Genomic DNA, 20738 nt, shown 5'->3' with positions numbered 1-20738 from the left:
TATGGACCAGATCGTCCAGTGCCTTGACGACGTCTTCTTTAGCGGACAGATCTCCTCTTACTGCAAGTTTGAATGGACGGACTGTGATGGAAATCTCGGCCAGACGCTGTACGACCACGCCGCTCCGACCGATATCAGAATTCAGGTCGATCTCACGCTGGTGGAGAATGTAATGCATCTACTCGGGACAATTCTCCATGAGTTGTGTCATGCCCATCAGTTCCTTTTCGGCTGCCAGACCGCCACCCTTTGCCAGTCAGCATGCTCCGACTTCCAGCCCCAATTTCCCTCTCGTCCGGGGCATCCCGACTGTTTCTTCAGGTTATCCTACCATGTCGAAGACCTTGCAAGCAGACTACATCGCAAACGCATCAACCTGGGCCGACGGAGCGCATTTATCAGGCAGTATGACGATACGCGGACGATTCCCGAATTCGACGCTATATTCGCGCATTTTCCCTACCCCAAAGGCTTCAGTGCACTGATGAGGCACTTCTCAGGCACCTTTTGCAACCAGCCACCTTTCACAACAGTCACGCCAGTGGACTCTCGGCTCGATCCTCCGGCGGTGGACGACTTGCAGAACGCGAAGCTTCCATTGGCTCGCTCTGTCAAGCCTACAGCGCTTGGACACGCAGCATCAATGAGGGAGCTCTACTTGGTCCTAATCATCGGTGTCATCATAGGACTCTTCGCTCCCGCAATCATATGGCGGTACTGAGCAATGGAGGTGCGGCGGATCGCGACTGGTGTGGGCGTCCATGTGCCGTCGAGTGGAATATCAACGTGGAGACAGAAGAGCCAGTTACATGCAGTGCGGCATTAGCAACATGGAAGAAACTCAGAAAGCGGCTGTTGCTCCTGCTTGTACTTATCTCATTTCCGCCATGGCCGACTCAACTATGTGATGGAATGTTTTTCGATGGAACACTTGCGGTGCCAATAGAAGCTCAAAGAACTGTCCATGTTGTGTTTGCTGAATTGGAGCGAGATCTTCTTGGAGGCTCCACTCGCCTTGGGACGGAGCTGATCAAGCGGCCGACGAAGTTCCTCGTCAGCGGCTTCTGTGCCGTGGAGTATCTTTATCGTTGTGGGAGAGAGTCACGACTCTGCCCGTCCATGCTATGGCGGTGCCTGCGCGTGCAGGCACTTCAAATCCTTAATACCGTAACGAGAAACTCGAACCGGGCTCTATTTTAAGGCCGATCGGTAAAGACAATATGAGCCAAGACCTTGTGACTTATGCTGAATACGAAGGTCCATATCCGAGTGTTGAGTTCGTAGTGTCGTACGGACATCAAGGCGATGTCAGCTTCAGAGTCGGCATACTGTGTACGCACCAGGAGATCTGGCTCACGGAAATCCGTGAATTTCCCGGCTCGCTTGGAGGTAGCACTCCTGTCTGTTCGCACTGTTAAAATTTGGGCATCTTGCACTTCATCGAGAACTGAGGAATGAAGTGATGAACTCTGGATTGATAGATCTATGAAACTCAGCGTGGTATATGACCACACACAACACAAAGGACTGATCTAGCAATCCATAAACAAAACACCAAACAGTGTCAAACCACGCACCAAACAGTGCACCAAACAAGAGGAGTCACGTGCTCCATATCACTCAACAAGAACAGCGGAGTGCGCAGGTCGATACACAAGGGCGCACACTTAGAGCTCTGCTTCACCATCAACAGATCGAGGCATAGCATAACGTTTGTTCATGACTTGAGGCTTGACCCACCCGCAAATCGCCCATTCAAATTGTCGCACTCGGAAGTCCAGCAGCCATCTGCACATCATTCAGCATCGAAACGCTTCTTTCTACCAACCCGATGTCGAAACAGGCCAAGAAGGACAGGAGAATCGCGAATGCTGCGCGCGAAGCATGGCAGGCGTGCAGAAAGACAAAAATTCTGCCGCCTTTGTCACGACTGAAGACGTATAACAAGCCTTACGAAAATGGACAAACATGGCGGCCGAGCCACGATGAAGAAGCGACCAACGCTACTGTCGCCTGGATGAATGGAGAGTGGGATAAAAAGCGCATCGAAGCATGGAATCTCTGGATCGAGGTGTACTTCCCAACCTTGTGCGAAGCCTCCCAGACGGGCACGATGGAGGCACTGTTTCATTCCCAGGACGGATACCAGTCCGTCATGGAACAAGTCGTTCAGTGCATCGACGAGGCAATCTTTGGCGGCCGGCTAGCACCTTACTGCAAGGTCGAATTATTGGACGAAGCCGGAACACTTGGAGCGACAAAACGAATTGGACCAGCCGAAATTGTCATTTCACTCAACCTCGGGCTCGTAAAGAACGTCTTCCAAATCTACGAAACGATTCTCCATGAGCTCTGTCACGTCCACGAGTTCATTCTCGGCTGCTGTGAAGGGCAACTGTGCCGGGTATGCGTCAGCGATTTTACATTTGCCTTTGAGAAATGGGTCCACCATTCGAATCATTTTTTGGAGCTCTCTTGGCATGTTCAAGAGTTTGCGAGTCGCCTGCACCATAGAGAACTCGACCTCGGCCGTGCTTTGTCATACACCAGGGATTGCGACAAGCACAGGATCATCCCAGAGCATCCAAATGTTGAGTACTACTTCACCCGTCCAATGGAGTTCAAGCACGTCAATCTATACCGAGTGGAGTATCAAATCGCAGAGGGCATGGAGACGGAGGCTTGGGAGAAGGACAAACTCCCCGTGAATCTGCTGGAGGGTGAACCCCTGGATCCAAGGCTCCAGCAAATCTCTGCACGGGACCTTGCAAAGGCGATCATGCCCATCAAACGTCCTCAAAAGTCATCTGAGGTCGTTAAAGGCGACAAGTGAAGGGAGGACATGTTTGCCGGTGTTTGGACGAGAAGCTTTTAGACTTACAAGCGTTCCGGGCACGGCGCAAATGACATGAGTACCGGCGGTGTTCCAGAGGTGGAAAAGCTTGTCGGTTCCATACAGCGCGCCAATTGCCGTGAAAATGTGAGTTCAAAACGTGACCGCTGCAGCTACCCGCATGCGTGTTCCTCACACTACCAATTACAGCTCTGAAAAGCGCCAGTTCTTCTTCAGCTCACCTTCAACTGGCAAAGCCAGCAGGAACAGAACGGTGCTTTCGGATGTTGTTGCTACAGTAGAAGTATCTTGGATCAAGATTACGAATGTTAAAGGGGTACACCGAGCCAACTCCTCGACTGAGGCAGTCGCAGGCATTGTGAATGTACAGGATTGGGGTACAGCATCGAAGTACAGCTATCCAAAAGTCTGCAGCGAGTTCGCTGTTGCTGTCAAAGTAGAATCGCGAGGGATTCGGAAGCTTCACGGGCGAATTAGCAGATAAAGTATTGACTGACGAGGACGGAATTCTGTGCATGCCTTCAAGAAATCTACTTGACGACCGCGCCAGAGCTTCCTCCTCAGACACACATCTCAGCAGTACAGTCGGTCGCTCATTTTCATGCACCAGAGTGTGGTTCTCGCAGCGACTCAATTCCTTTGTACCTTCCAGCCTTTTAGTAGCAAACTACATCCTCTCCACCTCGCGTCTACACCACGTTCATTGCAATCGATCGACATGTATGAGTAATCTCTGACCTCGGCGGGGGATGTGTTGAGAAAGATGCAGGATGCAGGATGCACTCAGTCACAAGCAGAGCTGATAGAGTTTTGGTCAGCATGGTCGACAGTCTCGTCTCTGATATCTTCACTTTGAATCAAGAGAGGTATCAAGTGAGCCGCAGGATGTTGGAAAGCTCTGTTGCTAATTTCGTGCGGCAACAACTCTGTCTGGCGAAGGAAGGTAGTTAGCATATCATTGAAGCAGGAAGCATGGACGATGCAGCCAGTGCAGAACGCATGATGGAGAGTGATAGTGGAATAAGTAAGCGTCTCTCTCTCGTCAGGCAATCAAGCCAGCAAAGTGCGATGATTCGACATGGTGGTCTCTTTCACCCACCGACCAGAAGTCCTCTCCACTACTACTTCTTCTTCGACTCCTTCTCCTCCGCCGCCTTCTTCTCGCTGTCCAGCTCCGCCCCTCTCGCCATCGATCCCCCTCTCAACGCCGAAAGTCTATTCAGAGCGCTTAAGCGGCGCGTTTGCCCTGCGCAATTCGTTCCCGGAACACGGCTGGACCCCCCAAACAACGCGACCAGGCGCATTCGTCTTCTGCAGCGTCTCCCGCCAATGCATCATTGTGAAGTGGTGCGTGGCATGGTGAGGGTAGGTCTCGCCGGCATCATTGATAACGTCGTCGAACGAATCGATAGCCGCCTTGCGACCGAGATCGACCTGCTCACCGAACAAGGTGGTTGCCAGGTTCTCGACGTGCATAGAAAGGTCGAGAAAGCACTCCGGATGTTCGATGGGTCCGATGAATTCGGCTTCCGTCAGGCAGGTCCTACATCCATGTGCTGAGTCGCATCCCAGCAGGAGCTGGACAGCGTGACACAACTCGTGAAGAACGGCGTTACGTATATCGCTGACGTTCTCCATCGCCGATAGCTTCACTTTGATCATCACGAAATTGCCTTCGATCAGCTCAGCATAAGCTTCAAGCTCTTCTCCAATGTCTTCATAGAATCGGAACTTGCAGTAAGGTGCCAATTGGTTGTTGAAAAAGACTCCGTCCAGTCCCTGAATGAATTGCTGCATCACGGACAGGTAGTAACCTCCGGTCGTCTGGTCAAGTGTCCCAATGGTACCGTTTTCCGCAGCCTCGTACAAAAGTCGCATATGCTTTCCCTTCAATAACCCCCAGGCGTCCTGTCTTTGCTGATCCCATTTCTCCTCGTTTATCCACTTGATCGTAGCCTGGGTAATATTTTTATCGTGGTCGAGTTTCCAAGTGGTTCCGGTCTCGCGCGCAGGTTTTGGAAGCTCCCAAACTAGTGTCGGCTCCAGGACTTTTGTCTTTCTAATTGGCGGCCATGCTTTCCGGATCTCTTCTGCTGTTCGACCCGTTGTAGACATTATTATTGCGATGGACACTGTCGGTATGTGTGGAGATGATGCCAGAAGAATGTCGCAGCGCGGAGAAATCGAAGTCAAAGAAGGTGAGACTTGGTGGAGCGAAATCGGAATGCTGTGTCTTTCAGGCCCAGGTGAAGTGAAGTATTGAGGTAGCGAATTTCTGTCAATCGAGCGGTGTCCTTGCCAGATTTCCGTGAGGCCGAGACGACGTGAAGAGAGGAAATGTCGGGAGTGCGTTTGAATGGTGAAGCTCCGAGTCTTGGCTAAGCAATATGGATCGAATTGAGACTGACCGGATCTGCCTCGAATTTACAGGGAACAACTTCTGCAGCCTCACCTCAACCATTACGAATTCGCAGTATCTGCGCAACATCAGGAGCGCAATGGATTTGACTCCGCACACGGCGTCCACGGATTTGAGACAGAAAGCCATGCTGCAGCATTGGACATGGCCCTGGGCTAAACCAGTCACGATTCCACCCTCTTTGCCGACAACTTACGACCTCCTTTTGAAATCGCCGCAACCGTCGACAGCCCCACCACCACATTCATCCGGCAATTGTTGGTGTCCAGGACATGATATGGAAGCTCTCGAAGATTACATTGAGTGGGCGAAGTGCGGAACCATGAGAAACGCAGTCGGAACCGAACCAAATTGACGCTTTTGAAGCTTTGCGTGAAAGAGCGTTCAATAGATGGATCTGAGGACGGTGCGAACGATGGAAGAGCTGAGATTCGAAGTTCTGGTTCGAGCGAGATAGCATGTAACCCCTGAATGAACTTCGCCTCTCCGTGTAGAATCTCGTGTTGAGTTTGATTGTCCATGACCACGTAGAACTTGTCGGACATTGTGGGCGCGTTTGTAGTTATATCAACGATCTGAAGACTCGTCACATAGATGCGCGGACGATCACGCACGAGAGACGGAACGGAGAAGCAGGTAGAGAGCGGACTATTATTTCATTGCAGGTGATACTCGAAGTATCGGCCAACGTCCTTCACCAGCCGGACCCTGATCAGAGCCTGAAGCCACCGTTGCCCCGGAATTCTATGTTTGCGCCTTCAGCAACTCCTCTTCGTCGCCGCGCTTCAATCCAGATGCGAGCACCATGGTCGGCCCGTCAGTTCGAGGAGACAGGCTGTCCATCATCGCACAATGCTCATCTTCGCCTTCAACAAGTCGCTATCGGTACAATACTTCAGCTTGGTATTGACCACCTCGGGCGACGAATATGGTCGAGGAGTCGATGTAATGTCGCCAGCTTCCAGGGGAATTCCAGCGTGGATTAACCACTTCAATCGAGACAGCGTTGCTTCGTTGTGCTCCTTGATGTCGGTGAAGTGACCCTGGATAGCTTCGAGGGTAGGCATCGCCTCGTTCCTACTGTGCTCCAGCAGGAATGATCGCACACGAACCAAATCAAGATTTTCGGGACCGTGGAGAGAGCACGCCAGCTCTTGCACCATCTTTGATACACGTAGAAAGCAGTCATCATGTCCACCTGCCTTCTCATTCCCCGGGCATTGCTGGCAGCGTGTCCCTTGCCGACAGCCGTAGAGAAACAGAAAGGCATGGCAAAGCTCATGAAGAAGGCTCGCAATCAACTCCATGATGTTCGTAATGGTATCGAAGTCGGCGGAAATGCGGATCCGGGCGGGACCGACTTGATCTGTTATCGCTCGAGCATTAAGCCACTCGAGGCCGGCCCATTCGAAAGTGCAATACGGCGTAACCGAACCTCCGAAGAAGACTGTGTCGAGACATTGAAGTGCCCGGCCCATAATATGATGATGCTGCCCGCCTCCAATGCTGCCGGCTGATCTCGCGAAGCTTTTCAAGGTCCGATTTTGCGAGGCCTCGCAAAGAAGCGGAAAGTAAAGTTCAGTCCAGGCATTCCAAGCCTCGACTCGATGATCTTGCAATGGGCCGCCTATCCATTCTTCAAAAACTTGAGTAACTGCGTCATCATGTGCTGGTTTCCAAGTCTTCGTTGTCGCACCTGGTAGCGATGCTGTCGGCGGGTGCGGTGGGATTGAAAGGAGGTCGTTGGTGGTAGGTAAGGGCGGCAGGATCTTTGTTGGTATACCCCAGGGCCACGCCCTCGAATTGAGCTCGAGCTTTTGATCAACTTCCAGACTCGGAGTAAGTGGTGTGAGATCCATCGTGCTTCAGATTTTGCGAAGAGACTGCGGATTCGAGAGAGATCGATATGGTTCTGCAGATTTCAATGGTTGTAGAATCGAAGCATATGCGGCACTGGGTGTGAATGTGTCGCTGGACAAGTCGTGGATGATTTTGAAAAAAGACTTGGCGTTGAGCGCTCCCGCAGAGCAACGAGTTGCGCTCAACGACGGTAGTACGGGCCCTCAGATCGTCACCCAAGCCACAATCGGACTGTCTTACGCAGCCATATCTCGGAGTTGCGAGACCTGCGCCATCGAGGCATAGTCCCTTCAGCATAGAATATACAGCACAGGCTAGAGCAACTAGAAATCGAGACCGGGGCCATTGCGTGTTCAAAGCTCCGTCTGGCGTCCATAAGGCTGTTCGTCGAAGTACCTCACATGTCGTACGCCATATTCTGCGTAGATGGAATGAAGGCCGCCCGGAACGTAGCAAATCCTGTTGTGGCGGGCTTGTTTCTGAAGATATGAGCATACTGTATCCCGAGGAATGAACATAAGTAGCTTGATCACCGTATAAGGACGGGCAGGGAGTTCATCACTCATGGAGCCGGCTGCGCTTCTTGCGGGTCTTGTACTTCAGCTCCACCCGACGGCGAACCGACCCCTGCACATATTCTGGGCTCCCACCGATACAAACATGCGGCAAACATGTCGCAAGAGGCCAGATCTTGAGACTGCGACCATGCATATGCACGCATTGAGCATGGAGGAAATCTTCAGCAACGACGACGCATCGCACCTGCCGTTCGGCGGGCCACTCGAACTGCGTACCGACCAAGCCGACCCAAGAACTTCGCAGCTGGGCTAAAATTCCGCCGTGGCCCGGTTCAGCGCCGCAAAGAACTTCTCACTCTCGCCCATAGCCTGAACGTCTGGCCGCACGAACATGGCTGCGACTGCCGAGTAGCTGCTCCGCCCCAAGGAACCCGGTGTGGAGGAATCGATATTCGGAGGAATGAGGAGTCGAGGACAAAGACGGCGGACGAGGGCAATAACAGCTGTGGCGGAGGTACGATACTGCTGGCAGATTAGGAAGCAGGAAGCAGGAAGCATTAGGCAGGAGCGGTGGACGGACGACCTTGGCCCGGAGCAGTACGACATCGCACACTGTGTCACCAAGACCGGACGAAGTCTTGAAATCCGTACAGCAGCAGCCACGCCGGAGCCACATTCAGGAGTCGGAGTCTTGCGCCACTCGAGGAGGTATACCCACTTCAGTATGAAGTAGACAGTATCTGCAAGAGCGACCGGAAGTCAAGGAAGGTACAGATTTGACTGCAGCAGAAGTCCATGGCCGCTCTCCCAGTCAGCCAGAGGCGTGCAGCCTTGATCGCAACCGAGCCCATTCGTGGAGTCGAGACAGTCGTGAGGTGGGGATGGTCTACCGAGCGCTAGTGACCAGAAGACTCAAGAAAGGTGTACCCAGGCTATGCTTCAGAGACTCTCACCGCATGACCAGCGTTGCGAGGAGCCGGAAGGGCCATGATCTCAGAACCGTTTGCTTAGTCTGGCCTGTCCGCAACCATGGGTGACGAGGAGCAAAGGGCGGACTGAAAGGGACAGCAAACATCCGAGCCAGCAGGAGTAAGAATAGAGAGTGCCCACACCCACAGTCAGAGGCAATGCTCGAATGACTTCTGGACATTCGGACCTGTCTGCATGAAGCGCAAGGATCGCCCAAATCTTTCGCCCACGAGCCGATACGTACTGCACTGAGACGACCGACCGAAGAAGGCAGGCCACGCCGACCGCCGGCGGAATAGCAATGAAATGACGGACCATGGACATGCTGAAGGGCTCCTGGGCCCTTTGCACCAGCCAATGTGGTGGAGAGCCGTTCAAGGCGTGTGTATATGCGGAAACCCTTCAAAAAGGCAGACAGGGCAGGATACACGGACGAGCAGGAGCAACGAGGCGTCCCATGCGAATCAGAGCTCTGGTGATCGGTCAGGACCGATGCAGTGGAGGAATTGGATCAACCACCCAGGGTGGACACATTCAGTCGAGCCCGGAGCGGCCAAGGCGAGACCAGCAGTGAAGACGATAGTAGCAGTGGAGGCGATTCCAGCAGCAAGGCCGATACCAGAAGCGAGGTTGATAGCAGTGAAGACGACACCAGCCGCGGAGGTCATACCAGCAGTGAAGGCGGGACCAGCAGTAGAATCGATACCAGCAGTGGCGGATCCGAGCGACGGACAACCAAGCGAATGCGGCAGACAGGCTACAGCACGGAGCACCGGGACCCAAAGACGACCGCCGGCAATACCTGGGCGAAGGCCGCTATCAAAACCCTTCACACTCAACCCGAGATAACGCAGAAAGCCAGCAGACAGGACCTGTGTTACGAGGTGATCCTGTCGACGGCTAAAGAACAATGCGAGGAGTGAGCAGGAGGTGGCCAATACATGTCCAGATTGCACGCCGATGTCGAGATGGATCACAGCACAGACGGCGAAAATCGTGGGCGAGACACGTGGAACGCTCGGTCTGGCATAAGTTGACATTCGGAAGTGCGTGAATCCTGAAGCAAAGGACCACCGGCCACGACTGAGCTGAAAGAAGGTTGAGGACGCTCGAAGGGAGGGCAATGGGACCAGGCGCAGAATGTCGGCTGCATTCATCGAACTGCTGGCGACGAGGACAGAATCGATCCCCAGATGTTGAACTCCTCCGCGCCGACGAAGTCCTGCAGACAAGTGCCTTCTTCAGACGATTCCACATGGCCGACAACCAAATTCTGGACCATATCCACATCCGGCCAGCTTGCTGAGCAAGAACATACAGCCTGCGTCTCCTTCATCTCCTTCATTTCCCCTTTCCGGGTGCCGTAAAGCCTTCATCCTGCCCCAGCGGCTTCAACTCGCTTGCATCGTTCTCTTCGCTCGAGTTCGGCACTCTGACATCCTCCCTTGATAAGACCTATACTTGTAGAAGTCGTCGAGAGCTGAAAGAGGTCAGCAGAGTGCCGTGGGAGCAATCATCAACGCTCAGACTCACCAGTTTCTGCTCAGAACAACGGCACTCGCATCCGGACATCCTCTCTTGACTATTCTGATAGCAATCTATACTTCGGATGGCTTCCTGAAGAGGGTCAGCGGAGTCAAAAGTCAACAGCGGTGGGGCAACATACCAGAAATCCTGATCATTCAATCGCCTCAACTTGACTTGATGGATCTTGGTGAAGGCAGAGGGGGACCTGGCTGGACAAGAAGTCTACAGCTAAAAACGAACGAAGGGGAAGTCTGCCGGCACAAGGCTCACGGCAGGTTTTGGGAGTCAGTAAGAGTGATCATCACCTGAGACATGCTCAAAGGCGGAAGCGGGCATGGTCGGACAGCAGAGGGGAGGACGTCGACGACGATGAGGATACTTCGCTCATGGTCGGACAGAAAGCAGACATCGGCAGAGACTTGCTCATCACCGGGAAAGAAAAAAAGAGATCAACTTGCGGTAATGTGCTTGGGCACGAGGCTCATCAAGACTTGAGAAAGCAGCGCAGAAAAGGAAAGTGGATCAACTTGCGGTCATTTGCTTGGGCACCAGGCTCATCAAGACTTGAAAAAGCAGCGCAGAACAAAAGAAATGAAGAGTACTTGCTCGTGGGTGAAAAAATCAGGAATCGGAAAGCAAGGCGTGCGAAGAAAAGTGGCAAAGCTATGGGACACGAAGAGGGGAGCGGACATTCCAACAGTCGAGTCCAACTTCCACCACTCGACAAGAGACATCCGAGTTGCCTGCAAGGCCGTCAAGAGCCATCCAATAGATGGCTGCAAGAACGACCAAGAGTCAACGGGAAGATGTACTGCAAGCATGGCTCCTGGAGGACAAGACGAGAGTTCCCAACATCTGAGACTGCCAAGGCCAGTACTGCAGAGACATTTGACTGTCCTTCCTCCCATTGCGGCGAGGGTGGTGCCGGACGTTACCCACTGTCGCGGACGACGAGCAGAGCCGGACGATGATGAGCGGACATACCATGCTGAGGAACCGACCATGGTTACTCCTCACGGGAGCGAAACCAGCGGGCCAGAACCATGTTCAGATGGTGATCGAGTGTTCCAACTCCAAATGGAGCGAATTGAAAGCGAAAGCCGGAGCTACGGAGCCACACAGACACCGCTCAAAGGCCAGTCACAAACAATCTGAATGACGGGCGGTTCGAACTGAATCGGTACCTGACCACAGTCACCCTTATAAATCCCCCAGTGCAACCCTCTGTGGAGACGATGGAAGGGGAGATGTACACATGTGTCCAAGAGTCTTCCGAAGAAGTCTGCAAGATCGAGTGCCGGAGCTTACTGGGGCCAAAGGCACACCCATGCCGATGAGTGGGATGAGTAAAAGTGCAGAGGTGTGAAGGCGTTCTTCAGGGTCTTCCAGGGAAGTTCGCGAGAGATGCCGGAGGAGTGTGGTGAGAAATAGCAGATCGTCTGACCAAAGCCACCAAAGAGTCTTCCAAAAGAAGCCTGCAATGGCAGCGACTTGACATAGACCGGCCTTGTTGCTCACGGCTGTCGATGTCAGGAAATGGTGCAGTGAGCAGGACTCAGAAGCGACGACGCAGGCGATCCAAGAGTCTTCCCGAGGAAGGCTGCAAGGACCACGCACGACATGCACTACTGTCAACTGCACTCTGGTGGGGACGAGTGTGTAGGAGTGTGGGGTGGCAAGCACGAGCAGGCATTTGATCCAAGTCTTCCGAGGAAAGTCTGCAATTATCATGCTCAGGCACTCACGCCGGCCAATGGCTCGCGGCCGCCACTTCTCTTGACGAGGGTGTAAAGAAAGAATGATCGAGGCAAGGAAAGGAGGTCCAACCAACCGCAAAGGAAGGACATCGAGCGGCGGAATATAGGAGGCTCAGAAGTCTTGAATATATGCTGCTTGGCCAGAGGCTGCCAGAGCGTGTATGCGGTGTCCGGAGAAGCCACGACGTGATGACTGCCACCGCAGGTTCGAAGACGAACAGTGGCCGGCGACGACGGGATGTAGTATGGATTGCTGCTCTTTCCTAGCGACGAAAGCTTTTGTCTTGATGCTCTGCTCTTGCTGCTCTTGCTTTGGCTTGTCCGCAGTCGGTACCTGGGTCTCTAAATCTTAAAAGGTCCGAAATCGATGGTCGGCGGCGGCGGTGATGTGCCCAGACCGGCTTGAGATTACGGGTGAGAGGAACATATCGGCTGGCGCATGCGATTCGAGGTGCTTGCGGCATGGTGAAAGGTCGAGGGCAGGTGGATTTACTGCAAAGTATGCTATCAGCTTTTGAGTCTTTGGGCAGCAGCGACCTGGAGCCGGCGGTGAGGGCTATAAGACAGTGGAAAGACCTACCTGGCATGCTTCTCGGCTCTTTCTATCCTCTCGGAGAGGCTGTGGTACTGTCATATCACTGCTGGACCTTGCTGTACGGCTGTGGTGGTATGGCTTCGAAAGTATGGCTTCGAAAGAAAGTATGGCTTCGAAGGCCGCGGAGACCTCGAGGTCATATTGCGACGGCGCAAAGGCTGCGCAGCGACATGAACATGTCGAGTCGCTCGAGGAGGCCATCATGTATCATGTGTCTCTGTTTTGGAGGTGGTGGTGGCTGCTGAGGTCGCTGTCGCCGGGTGCTGCGGAGCTGTTGGCGGAGGTGTCTGCCAGCCTGCCATGTCAGTTGTGAGCCACGGCGGTCAGCACATGCTTCAATATTCATACCAAAGCAGCTCTTGAGGTCAGAGAACAGCCTCATGTGGTCGCCGTTGCCATATGATGCTGGTGAGAGCGGTGGTGGAAGGAGGTGTGCAGTGGTGGGTGGTGGAAGCTGCGAAGACGAGGAGATCCGCCGTCCACCACTCGCAATTCATGTCAGCGGCATGACAACACTCGCACGAGCTCCGTGATGAGCTTGTGATCGTGGATGAGGCGGTGGCGGATGTGATGGACGATGTTGCAGTGATGTGACAATGTGGTGGAGGGAAGAGTGGTGGGTGAAGCTCAAGGAAGGAAGCAAGACCGCCGAAACAGCCACGCCAAGACCGCCCTTCACAACTGCCCTCCGCCGCTCTCACGACCGCAGCGGTGACATTGAGGACTCAATACATGACAGCGGAGCTTCTCCAATGTGATATGATGCAGCGCGAGCCATTGCACCGACTCAATTGTCATGTATACAGCCGTGGCGAGCACACCGGGCCAGCGCTGACACCAGCACCATCACGCCCACCGCCGCTTCAAGCTGCAAAACATACAACGCTCGGACCTTGCTCCCGCACAGTCAATTCGAAGCTCGCCTGAGGCTTGAGTGGCGACGAAGGTGACGAACAGACAGTGTGTGCCGAGCTCCCCATGACATTTCATTCGCACCAGCAGCCAGCAGCGACATGGCCATTGAGGCGAGCGTGGAGGCATGACAGACTGCAGCACGACCTACTCCCGCACATATGAGCCATTTCGACCAGCGAGAAGAGGCAGAAGGCCGGCGAGCTGGAACACGCTGATGAACAGCAGCGAGCAGAGGCAGGTAGCACACGAATACATTCATACCTCTCATCCCTTGCGTCGGCCCTTGCCTCGACGAGGAGGCATATCATGGTGCACTTCAGGCTCGTGAGATGCAGACTCGAAGTCTCAGACGCCACCGAGTGACACTGGTGGCAAAGGAAGTACTACCATCTTCTCAAAGGCCTTGCCACAACAGCACAGCAGCCTGTTCATTTCATGTCGACTGCTGACTGAAACTGACTCTGATTAAGCCGCAGAGGAGGGAACATAGCCACAAACCACTGTCCTTGCTGAGAGCCCATGACCACGCTACAATCCACGACTCGAGCACCCACCACGACTGCCACATCCACATCCCTCGAGGGAAGCACAGCTTACGCCGGCGCACGATCAGCACGGATTCTCAGGCAGTAGATACATGACGAATGCCGGATGCGGAGAAGCTGCGACAGGTGGCACCATCAAAGGATGACAACTCAAGCATGCTCACTGATGAGATGGCCCCAATCTCGTCTTTTACAAAGAGGCAGATACGTCGGCGAGGGACTCATCGAGAGGCTGCCACCGCACCAACGAGCGGACCTGCACGCATCGTCGAGATGAGGCATTGATCGACAAGGTAGGTAAAACGAGAAAGACGAGCGCACCTTTCATTCCTCATCTCATCCCTCGCCTCGGCGACATGGACCAAGCAGGCACATTCCAGCTCTTCTCCTTCCGCGGTCACCTCGAAAGAGCGAATCCACGCCTTCCACACTCTGTCTTGCACAGGCTGTCCTCCACGACAGCAAGATGGGCAGCACAGCAACTTTCATGCCCTCAGAGCTGATCACTCCCACCGCCTGGCGCACAAACGCATCCCTTGCCTCTTCGAGTGCCGACAAAAGCATGCACCTCATTATGGAACCACATCATACCACCGGACATGCACGATCGACCTCAGAAAATCTCACCGAGTCCTCAGCAATACCCTTCGCCTCGAGCACCAGCTGTGGCTGTCACACTTTCCGGCCGCGAGCAAGGGAGACATGCTTTGCGTCGACGCATGCGAGCGACACGAGAGTTTCGGTTGGTAAATGCATGATAAGACTGGACAAGTATACGACTACCGGACCATGAGGTGGCGGTATCAGAGAGGAAGAAGGTTGGAAGACGATCCACGGCTTTTGAGACATTGAATTGGGTCCACGAGGAGCTGTGTACAATGTTCGGGAGAATATCTCAGTCTCTGGCTTCAGACTTGAGAGGGCGCACACCCCGATGAGCCATACCTCATGCTTCAAAACACGGCAGAATACGCGATTGCAGACTGGCACCACAAGAACCCGTCTGCGAACGGCCCACCTCCGGGCTGAGTACGACCATCAGACTGGGAGCCTCTCTAAGACGACGTCGAGGAGGTCGCACCTCCGCCTCGACAGGATACTCGCATGCCTGCAGCCAAGGCGCCAACACAATCTCAGCTTTCCGCATCTACACCAGCATTCACATCAGCATCAGCACCGACGCCGATAGCTTCAGCACCAGCACAGGCTACTTTGGCCCGAATCGCTAGTTAGAGGCGCTCGCCGCGCTTCACCGCAGCTTGACTGGCATTGCCACATACCTTCTGCCGCCTCGCCAAACATTTGCTCTCGATACACGGGCCTCGGTCTAGGGAATCAGAAGCGGAGATACGGGCCTCGGTCTAGGGACTCTTTGCTGCAGCTTGACGAGCGAAGACATCACTGGCTCTGTCTGCTCCCAACGCAGTGGAACGTGATGAGTTCCTCTTTTGAACAGTGTCACACGACGATGAAAGAGGTCAGGGTGGACTCCAGCGAAGGCGAGCCGTCCACGATGCCTTCTGGGAGTAGCCGCCGAGGTAGTACGAGAGGCGATTCAAGATACTTGGCTGTCCACCATGGCTGAGCCGTTCAGCAGCACTCGAGTGCACTCGGGTATCGAGATCAAGCTTTGTAGGCTTCTGCAACAAGATGCCCGCAAGATTTGAGACATCCTGCGGGCACGAAGGCATTCATGGGACGAGCGAGACAACACACCACGAAAGCTTTGGTGACCGCTGCAGAATGTGGGAGACCCGATCATGGACACAATGTGGAGGAGCATCGAAAACTGATGCGTATGAAGGACAGTAAGCATGGTCAATCGTGTCTCGGCCCCCTACTGGATCTTTGCGCACGCACAAGGAGGTCTTGATCAGTCATACACGTCTTACTGAACATGCGAAGGACGGCTCCTCCGCTCCTGGACAAAAGACACGATTCTGGTACCAGCTCGACGAATGCAGACTCTCTACACGGGCTCGAAATCAATACAACACTTTGGTAGCAATTCAATGCTGTTCTGAACTCAGGAAGTTGCGAAGAGCAGATCAGAGACCCGACCAGGGATGCCTCCGGGATGCCTTGGGGATTGTCTTTCAAATGCGGCTCATGAGCTTCCCCCTCACCCGAGTACAAGTATCTCTGCCTGATGCGAGAGACATGGCACCACGCAAAAGTATCCCACGGCATCCTTCGCAGAAGCTGTGCCTCAGTGGAGGTCAGCAAGCTCGCTTCGACCAAATTTCTCTTTCCCGGAAGGTCTTGAGTCCCGACCGCGCACGCATGCTTTGCCTTCCTGGATACCAACCTACTCAAGCTTATCGTACTTTCCAAAGTTCGAAACTATAGCGCCGGGTTCCCTTTTTTGAGCATGCCCAAGCCACGAAGTACAACCACCAACGCAAGTGGACTTCTTCTACTCGAGCCTCGCATTCTGTTCGCTCAAGTCTGGGAGCATTTCGAGCACCATCTCGACTTCTCATCACCTCCGCCGAGACCATAACACAAAAATGTGTCTTCCATACATCCTACTCACAGAAGGCAACATACTACTCACGTCGAAAACATGTCGGCCTCCAAATTCAGTGCGGTCAACACACGCGGACCCAGCTCCGGTCGGCTTCCCAGTGCTGCGAAGTCGGAACCCGCCACCTCCTCTTCATCGGCATCGCAGATCTGAGTATACGACACCAATGTGCATCCTCCCACTGCGTTCACTCGACCTCATACACACTCTCACCATGACCACCATCCCAAGTACAATTCCTCTCCACCAAAATCCCTGCCCCGCAATCCCCGTCCAGAGTCTCAAGAATCCCAGCCCTGCGACATCGCTCGGCTACCCACGGCGACCCCACCCTCCCATCGTCCAAACTCTCCCAACATCCCAGATTTCCCGATCCAGGCATACGATCCCTTTCCCCCATCCTCTCTTCCAATCACATCCCCGCTCTTCCATTTTGGACACGGTCCGGCGACTCCGGTGTCGTTCCAGTATCTACTGTATTTGGTTAGTATGCTTGTCGTAAGTTTGTGGTCGGTGGTGGATCACAGATTGGCGCCGCATATCTTCGGCAGTCAGATTTAGACTGTGCAGGATGAGGCGGGAGGACGGTGGACGGTGCGATGTGAGTGGGACGGATGGAAGTTTCTGTGACGGATGAGTTTTGTTGTGCCGTCGGTCTAATCACAGAGATGATGTTGTGAACTCGTGTGTGAGAGTGGAGATGGCTGTCGCCGATGATGGTGGAGGGGTGGTAGGAGAGATTAATGATGATGGGAGAGGGCGATGTCGGGGAGGCAAGAGGATGTTGAAATTCGTGTAGCCCAGTGTGTGTGTGTGTAAGACTTGCCATCGGAGGTGTGGAGGGATGCCTTCTGCCGTGCGAGTGTAACGTCACCGATGAGAGGCGAGAATGAAAGAAGGATGTACAAAGGATGGGGTTTGGGAGCACATTGCATTCATTACATGCTCGAACCTGTTCATCATCTATCATCCAAGCCGTCCATGTATGCCGTCCATCATCATATCCCGCCCGAAACTCCTCGCTGATAGTAATGCTCCCCAAAACCCCGACCAAATCCTCCCATCACTCTGAACAAATCATGCCAACCCAACCATAGCCCTCACCCTCCTCATCAACTCCACACCCATAGCCTTCCTCGTATCCCCCGTCCGACTCGCCGCATCCTTATTCTCCGCCGCCCGCCTCAGCAAATAGTTCAAACACTCATACATGGGCCCCCAAGTCGTACACTTGAACACCCGCTCCACAGGCATCGTACCCTCTTCCTTACTCTGCTTGGCTGCGGCAAGAAGCTGGCAGGAAACCTCGTCCGCCATGCCCTGCAGCTGAGCGAAGATGAGTGGCGTGAGAGTTTCTCCGCGAGCAGCTTGTTCCTGGCGGAGTTTCTGCGCGAGGGTGACCGTGGCGGCGTTGTGCGAGGCGATGACGACGTTGAGAGATGGGTAGTCAGCGGGTGCGCCGGGAGGTTGCGGGATGGAAGATGTGTATTGTCGCTTGATGAGGGCGGTCATGGCGGCGTCGTAGGCGTTGTGCGTAGTTTGGATGTCCGGCCAGATGAGCTCTCTCTTCTCTGTGGCGAGGTATGCTCCGCGGACGAGTTTAGCTCCCAAAGTGAAGCCTTCCTTCTTCGCGAGGGCGAGGTGCTCGGCGATGGTGGCGGGACATTGTTTGAGGTAGAGTTGGTAGGTGGTGTAGACGACTGCTTTGCCGGAAGTGTTGTACACACGCTGCAAGTTTAGACACCAGTCGTGGAAACCGGCGAGGTTCCAGGTCTCCTCGGCTGCGGGCAGGAGAGCCATGTCCTTCTCCGCGGCGGCTTTGCAGACGCTGTGCATGGCTTCGTCCATTTCTTTGCTGGGTGGGAGTTGGTCTTTCATCCTGTTCATAGCCGCGGGTCCCATGCCTGACCACTTGAGTCCAAGGAGGTCGCCTGGTGCGGCCATCTCGATGGACTTGAGCATGCCCGTCTTCCACTCGGCGATTTCCGCTAGCTCGTTACTTTCCGCATCTTTGAGCACTTCTTTGGCGTATTCGAGGATCACGCCGGAGTAGCCCAGCTGGCGGAGATCGGCGGTTGACTTTGCGATTTCTGCGGCATTGGTGCCGGCGCAGAATTGCTTGTAGAATGTTTCGAGGAGGACTGCTCGCATGATGGGGTTGGAGTCGAGGCGGAAGAGTGGATTCTTGGATTCAAGCATGCGGCGGAGGATGGATGTGGAGGATTGCAGGAGGATTGGCGAGCTCGACATGGCTGTGATTAGATATGTGCGGAGGATGTGCGAGAGTGGGAGTGTGGCCAGAATGCTCTTTTGCGTTTCGAGGGACTTGCTGGAGGAGGACGAGCTGTACTGCTCGGGCACCGGCGAGGGCACGGGGAGAGCGACATCTTTGGACGAGGTCGAGTGCAGTTTTCGCTTGGAGGAGACGTATCGCTGCTGTGTGGGAGAGGGAGTTGGTAGGAGGGACGTCCGGCAGATATATGTGGTGTGCTTGGTGAGTATTGTGCTTGGGAGGAAGACGCTCTCCACGCGGAGTGATGTGGTCGGTCTCATCGCAGTCGGCGGCATGTCGTTGCTATTGTGAGGATGACGGGCAAAGGAAGGAGATGGAATAGACGGGGGAGGAACAAAGGAAGAGAGACTGAGCACTTCCCTTTTTTATTCACAGCAGACTCGGACTCACCGTCGCCAGCCGTGAGCCAAACAAAGAGATGACAATCAGGTGACTCAATTGGCAGGCAGCATTGAACCCGGTCCACGCTGATAACGTCGGTATGATGAAGATTGTGTTATCATTGCTCCTTCGGCTACTCACGGCATTTTTCATCTGGGATCCGCCGCATTGGCCGCCCCGAGTCTTGAGTCTTGGTGGGGGAAGCATGCAAGGGCCAGGGCAGGAGTGAGGTATCTGCGAGATCGGCCGGCTGATCTAAGGCACCAAGGCACCAATGCGAACAAGCTTTGCGCTTCGTCTACAATTGCCGACTTCACTTCATGTGAGGCCTTTGTGCAAGGCGGGTGAAGCAAGGCGATAACTGTGCACAGGCATTGACCGCGTTATGCAAAAGTATTCCAATGAGCTTCCTTTCCTGCATGAAGGGTATATTGATGGATTTGAAACACTTTGATCGTTCGCCTGGCTCCTCGGCTCCAGTTCTCTCCTCTGAGCAAGGTCTTGGCGGGCGAGCTCAGCCGAAGTCTGATTGAGTGTATCCTGAAGAACAGATCTTTCTGGTCCCTTTTGGAGTTTGATGGCAATGAAATCTGTCCCAGATCCTGGCGCAAAAGACGCCTGTACGCTCTGCGAGGTCCAGCAAGAAGGCTGTCGCTGCCGAGATTGATCATCCGCCTGGACAGCACTCCGTAGTGAGAGTGCATGACATGCAGATACGTCAAGTAAGTCGCCAACTTTGAATGAGTGTATCTGCAAGGCAAGAAGGACTGAACGACAGCAAGATATCTTCCTGCGGTACGGCCAATGGTCGAGCTGTTGCAGCTGCATGATCGAGAGCAGTGAATCATCCAGAGTGACTGCGGCCAGTGATGCTGTGTCCATGGTCTCGTTTGCAGTCACCGTACTCTGTCAGAAATCGAATGACATTGCCTCGAAGATACGAGACAACGGGCATTTAATAATGCTCGTCGATACTCCTGACACTACGACGTCTTATATGACCTTTGGTTAGGAATAACTCGCCTTCAACCGGGCTCATAACCTGTTGATATCATCATAAGGTGGTTTTCGTGCTCTCGCCCGACCCAGAATCCCTCGGCCATACCCACCACCGCCAAGATCCCACGGACCGCCTCTCGCAATTTCCGATAGAACTACGTCGATCTCCGCAATACCGTTGATGTTCGCAGCTGGGATAAGAACGTCTTGCCAGACCATGAGGACAATAGACGAGTGGAACGCCGCTCTCGGCGAGTGTGAGATCTCGTTGAGTCTGGCTGCTGCAAGCGAGAGAGATGGTGGCGCCGATGAGTGTTGTGCTATGTTCTTCCTGACGCGCGCGGGCGGCATCATCCCTCCAGGCGCAGCGCTGCGAGGCACATTTGGAATTGGAGCATCGATAGTGGCATGGGAGATGGCCACACATTGGCTGGAATATGTGATGTCGCCCATTCTTTGAGTTCCTGGTCTGAGGACGGGTGAGGCTTGAAGCCGAATTACCCGTGAGGCGTGGCCGAATGTACTTTTGTTTCTCTCTTGCTTGTCGTCCTCATACTAGCCACGACCTGCAAGAATTGT

General features: G+C 54.0%; 5 protein-coding genes across 5 annotated transcripts; 2 read left to right on the top strand and 3 right to left on the bottom strand.

Annotated features, from left to right (window-relative positions):
* Positions 1–1831: 1831 nt before the first annotated feature.
* On the top strand, positions 1832–2833 carry MYCGRDRAFT_88629 (uncharacterized protein; the record flags this gene model as incomplete). Its single annotated transcript, XM_003857739.1, has 1 exon — positions 1832–2833. The coding sequence occupies one exon, from the start codon at positions 1832–1834 to the stop codon at positions 2831–2833; it is 1002 nt and encodes a 333-aa protein (XP_003857787.1).
* A 1236-nt stretch (positions 2834–4069) lies between these two features.
* Positions 4070–5818, bottom strand: MYCGRDRAFT_88628 (uncharacterized protein; the record flags this gene model as incomplete). Its single annotated transcript, XM_003855803.1, has 2 exons — positions 4070–4947; positions 5470–5818. The coding sequence occupies 2 exons, from the start codon at positions 5816–5818 to the stop codon at positions 4070–4072; spliced, it is 1227 nt and encodes a 408-aa protein (XP_003855851.1).
* Positions 5819–6463: 645 nt separating this feature from the next.
* Positions 6464–6790, top strand: MYCGRDRAFT_88627 (uncharacterized protein; the record flags this gene model as incomplete). Its single annotated transcript, XM_003857740.1, has 1 exon — positions 6464–6790. The coding sequence occupies one exon, from the start codon at positions 6464–6466 to the stop codon at positions 6788–6790; it is 327 nt and encodes a 108-aa protein (XP_003857788.1).
* A 2294-nt stretch (positions 6791–9084) lies between these two features.
* On the bottom strand, positions 9085–11551 carry MYCGRDRAFT_106745 (uncharacterized protein; the record flags this gene model as incomplete). Its single annotated transcript, XM_003855802.1, has 4 exons — positions 9085–9520; positions 10287–10352; positions 10418–10525; positions 11132–11551. 4 exons carry the CDS (start codon positions 11149–11151, stop codon positions 9085–9087), a joined length of 630 nt encoding a protein of 209 aa, XP_003855850.1.
* A 6033-nt stretch (positions 11552–17584) lies between these two features.
* Positions 17585–18793, bottom strand: MYCGRDRAFT_14095 (uncharacterized protein; the record flags this gene model as incomplete). Its single annotated transcript, XM_003855801.1, has 1 exon — positions 17585–18793. A coding segment is annotated over one exon (1209 nt), but the record flags the coding sequence as incomplete, so codon positions are not given.
* Positions 18794–20738: the final 1945 nt, after the last annotated feature.

This window comes from Zymoseptoria tritici, chromosome 1 (genome assembly GCF_000219625.1).
Source record: "Zymoseptoria tritici IPO323 chromosome 1, whole genome shotgun sequence".
In the NCBI taxonomy this organism is placed as follows: domain Eukaryota; kingdom Fungi; phylum Ascomycota; class Dothideomycetes; order Mycosphaerellales; family Mycosphaerellaceae; genus Zymoseptoria; species Zymoseptoria tritici.
This window is presented reverse-complemented; position numbering and strand designations above follow the sequence as displayed.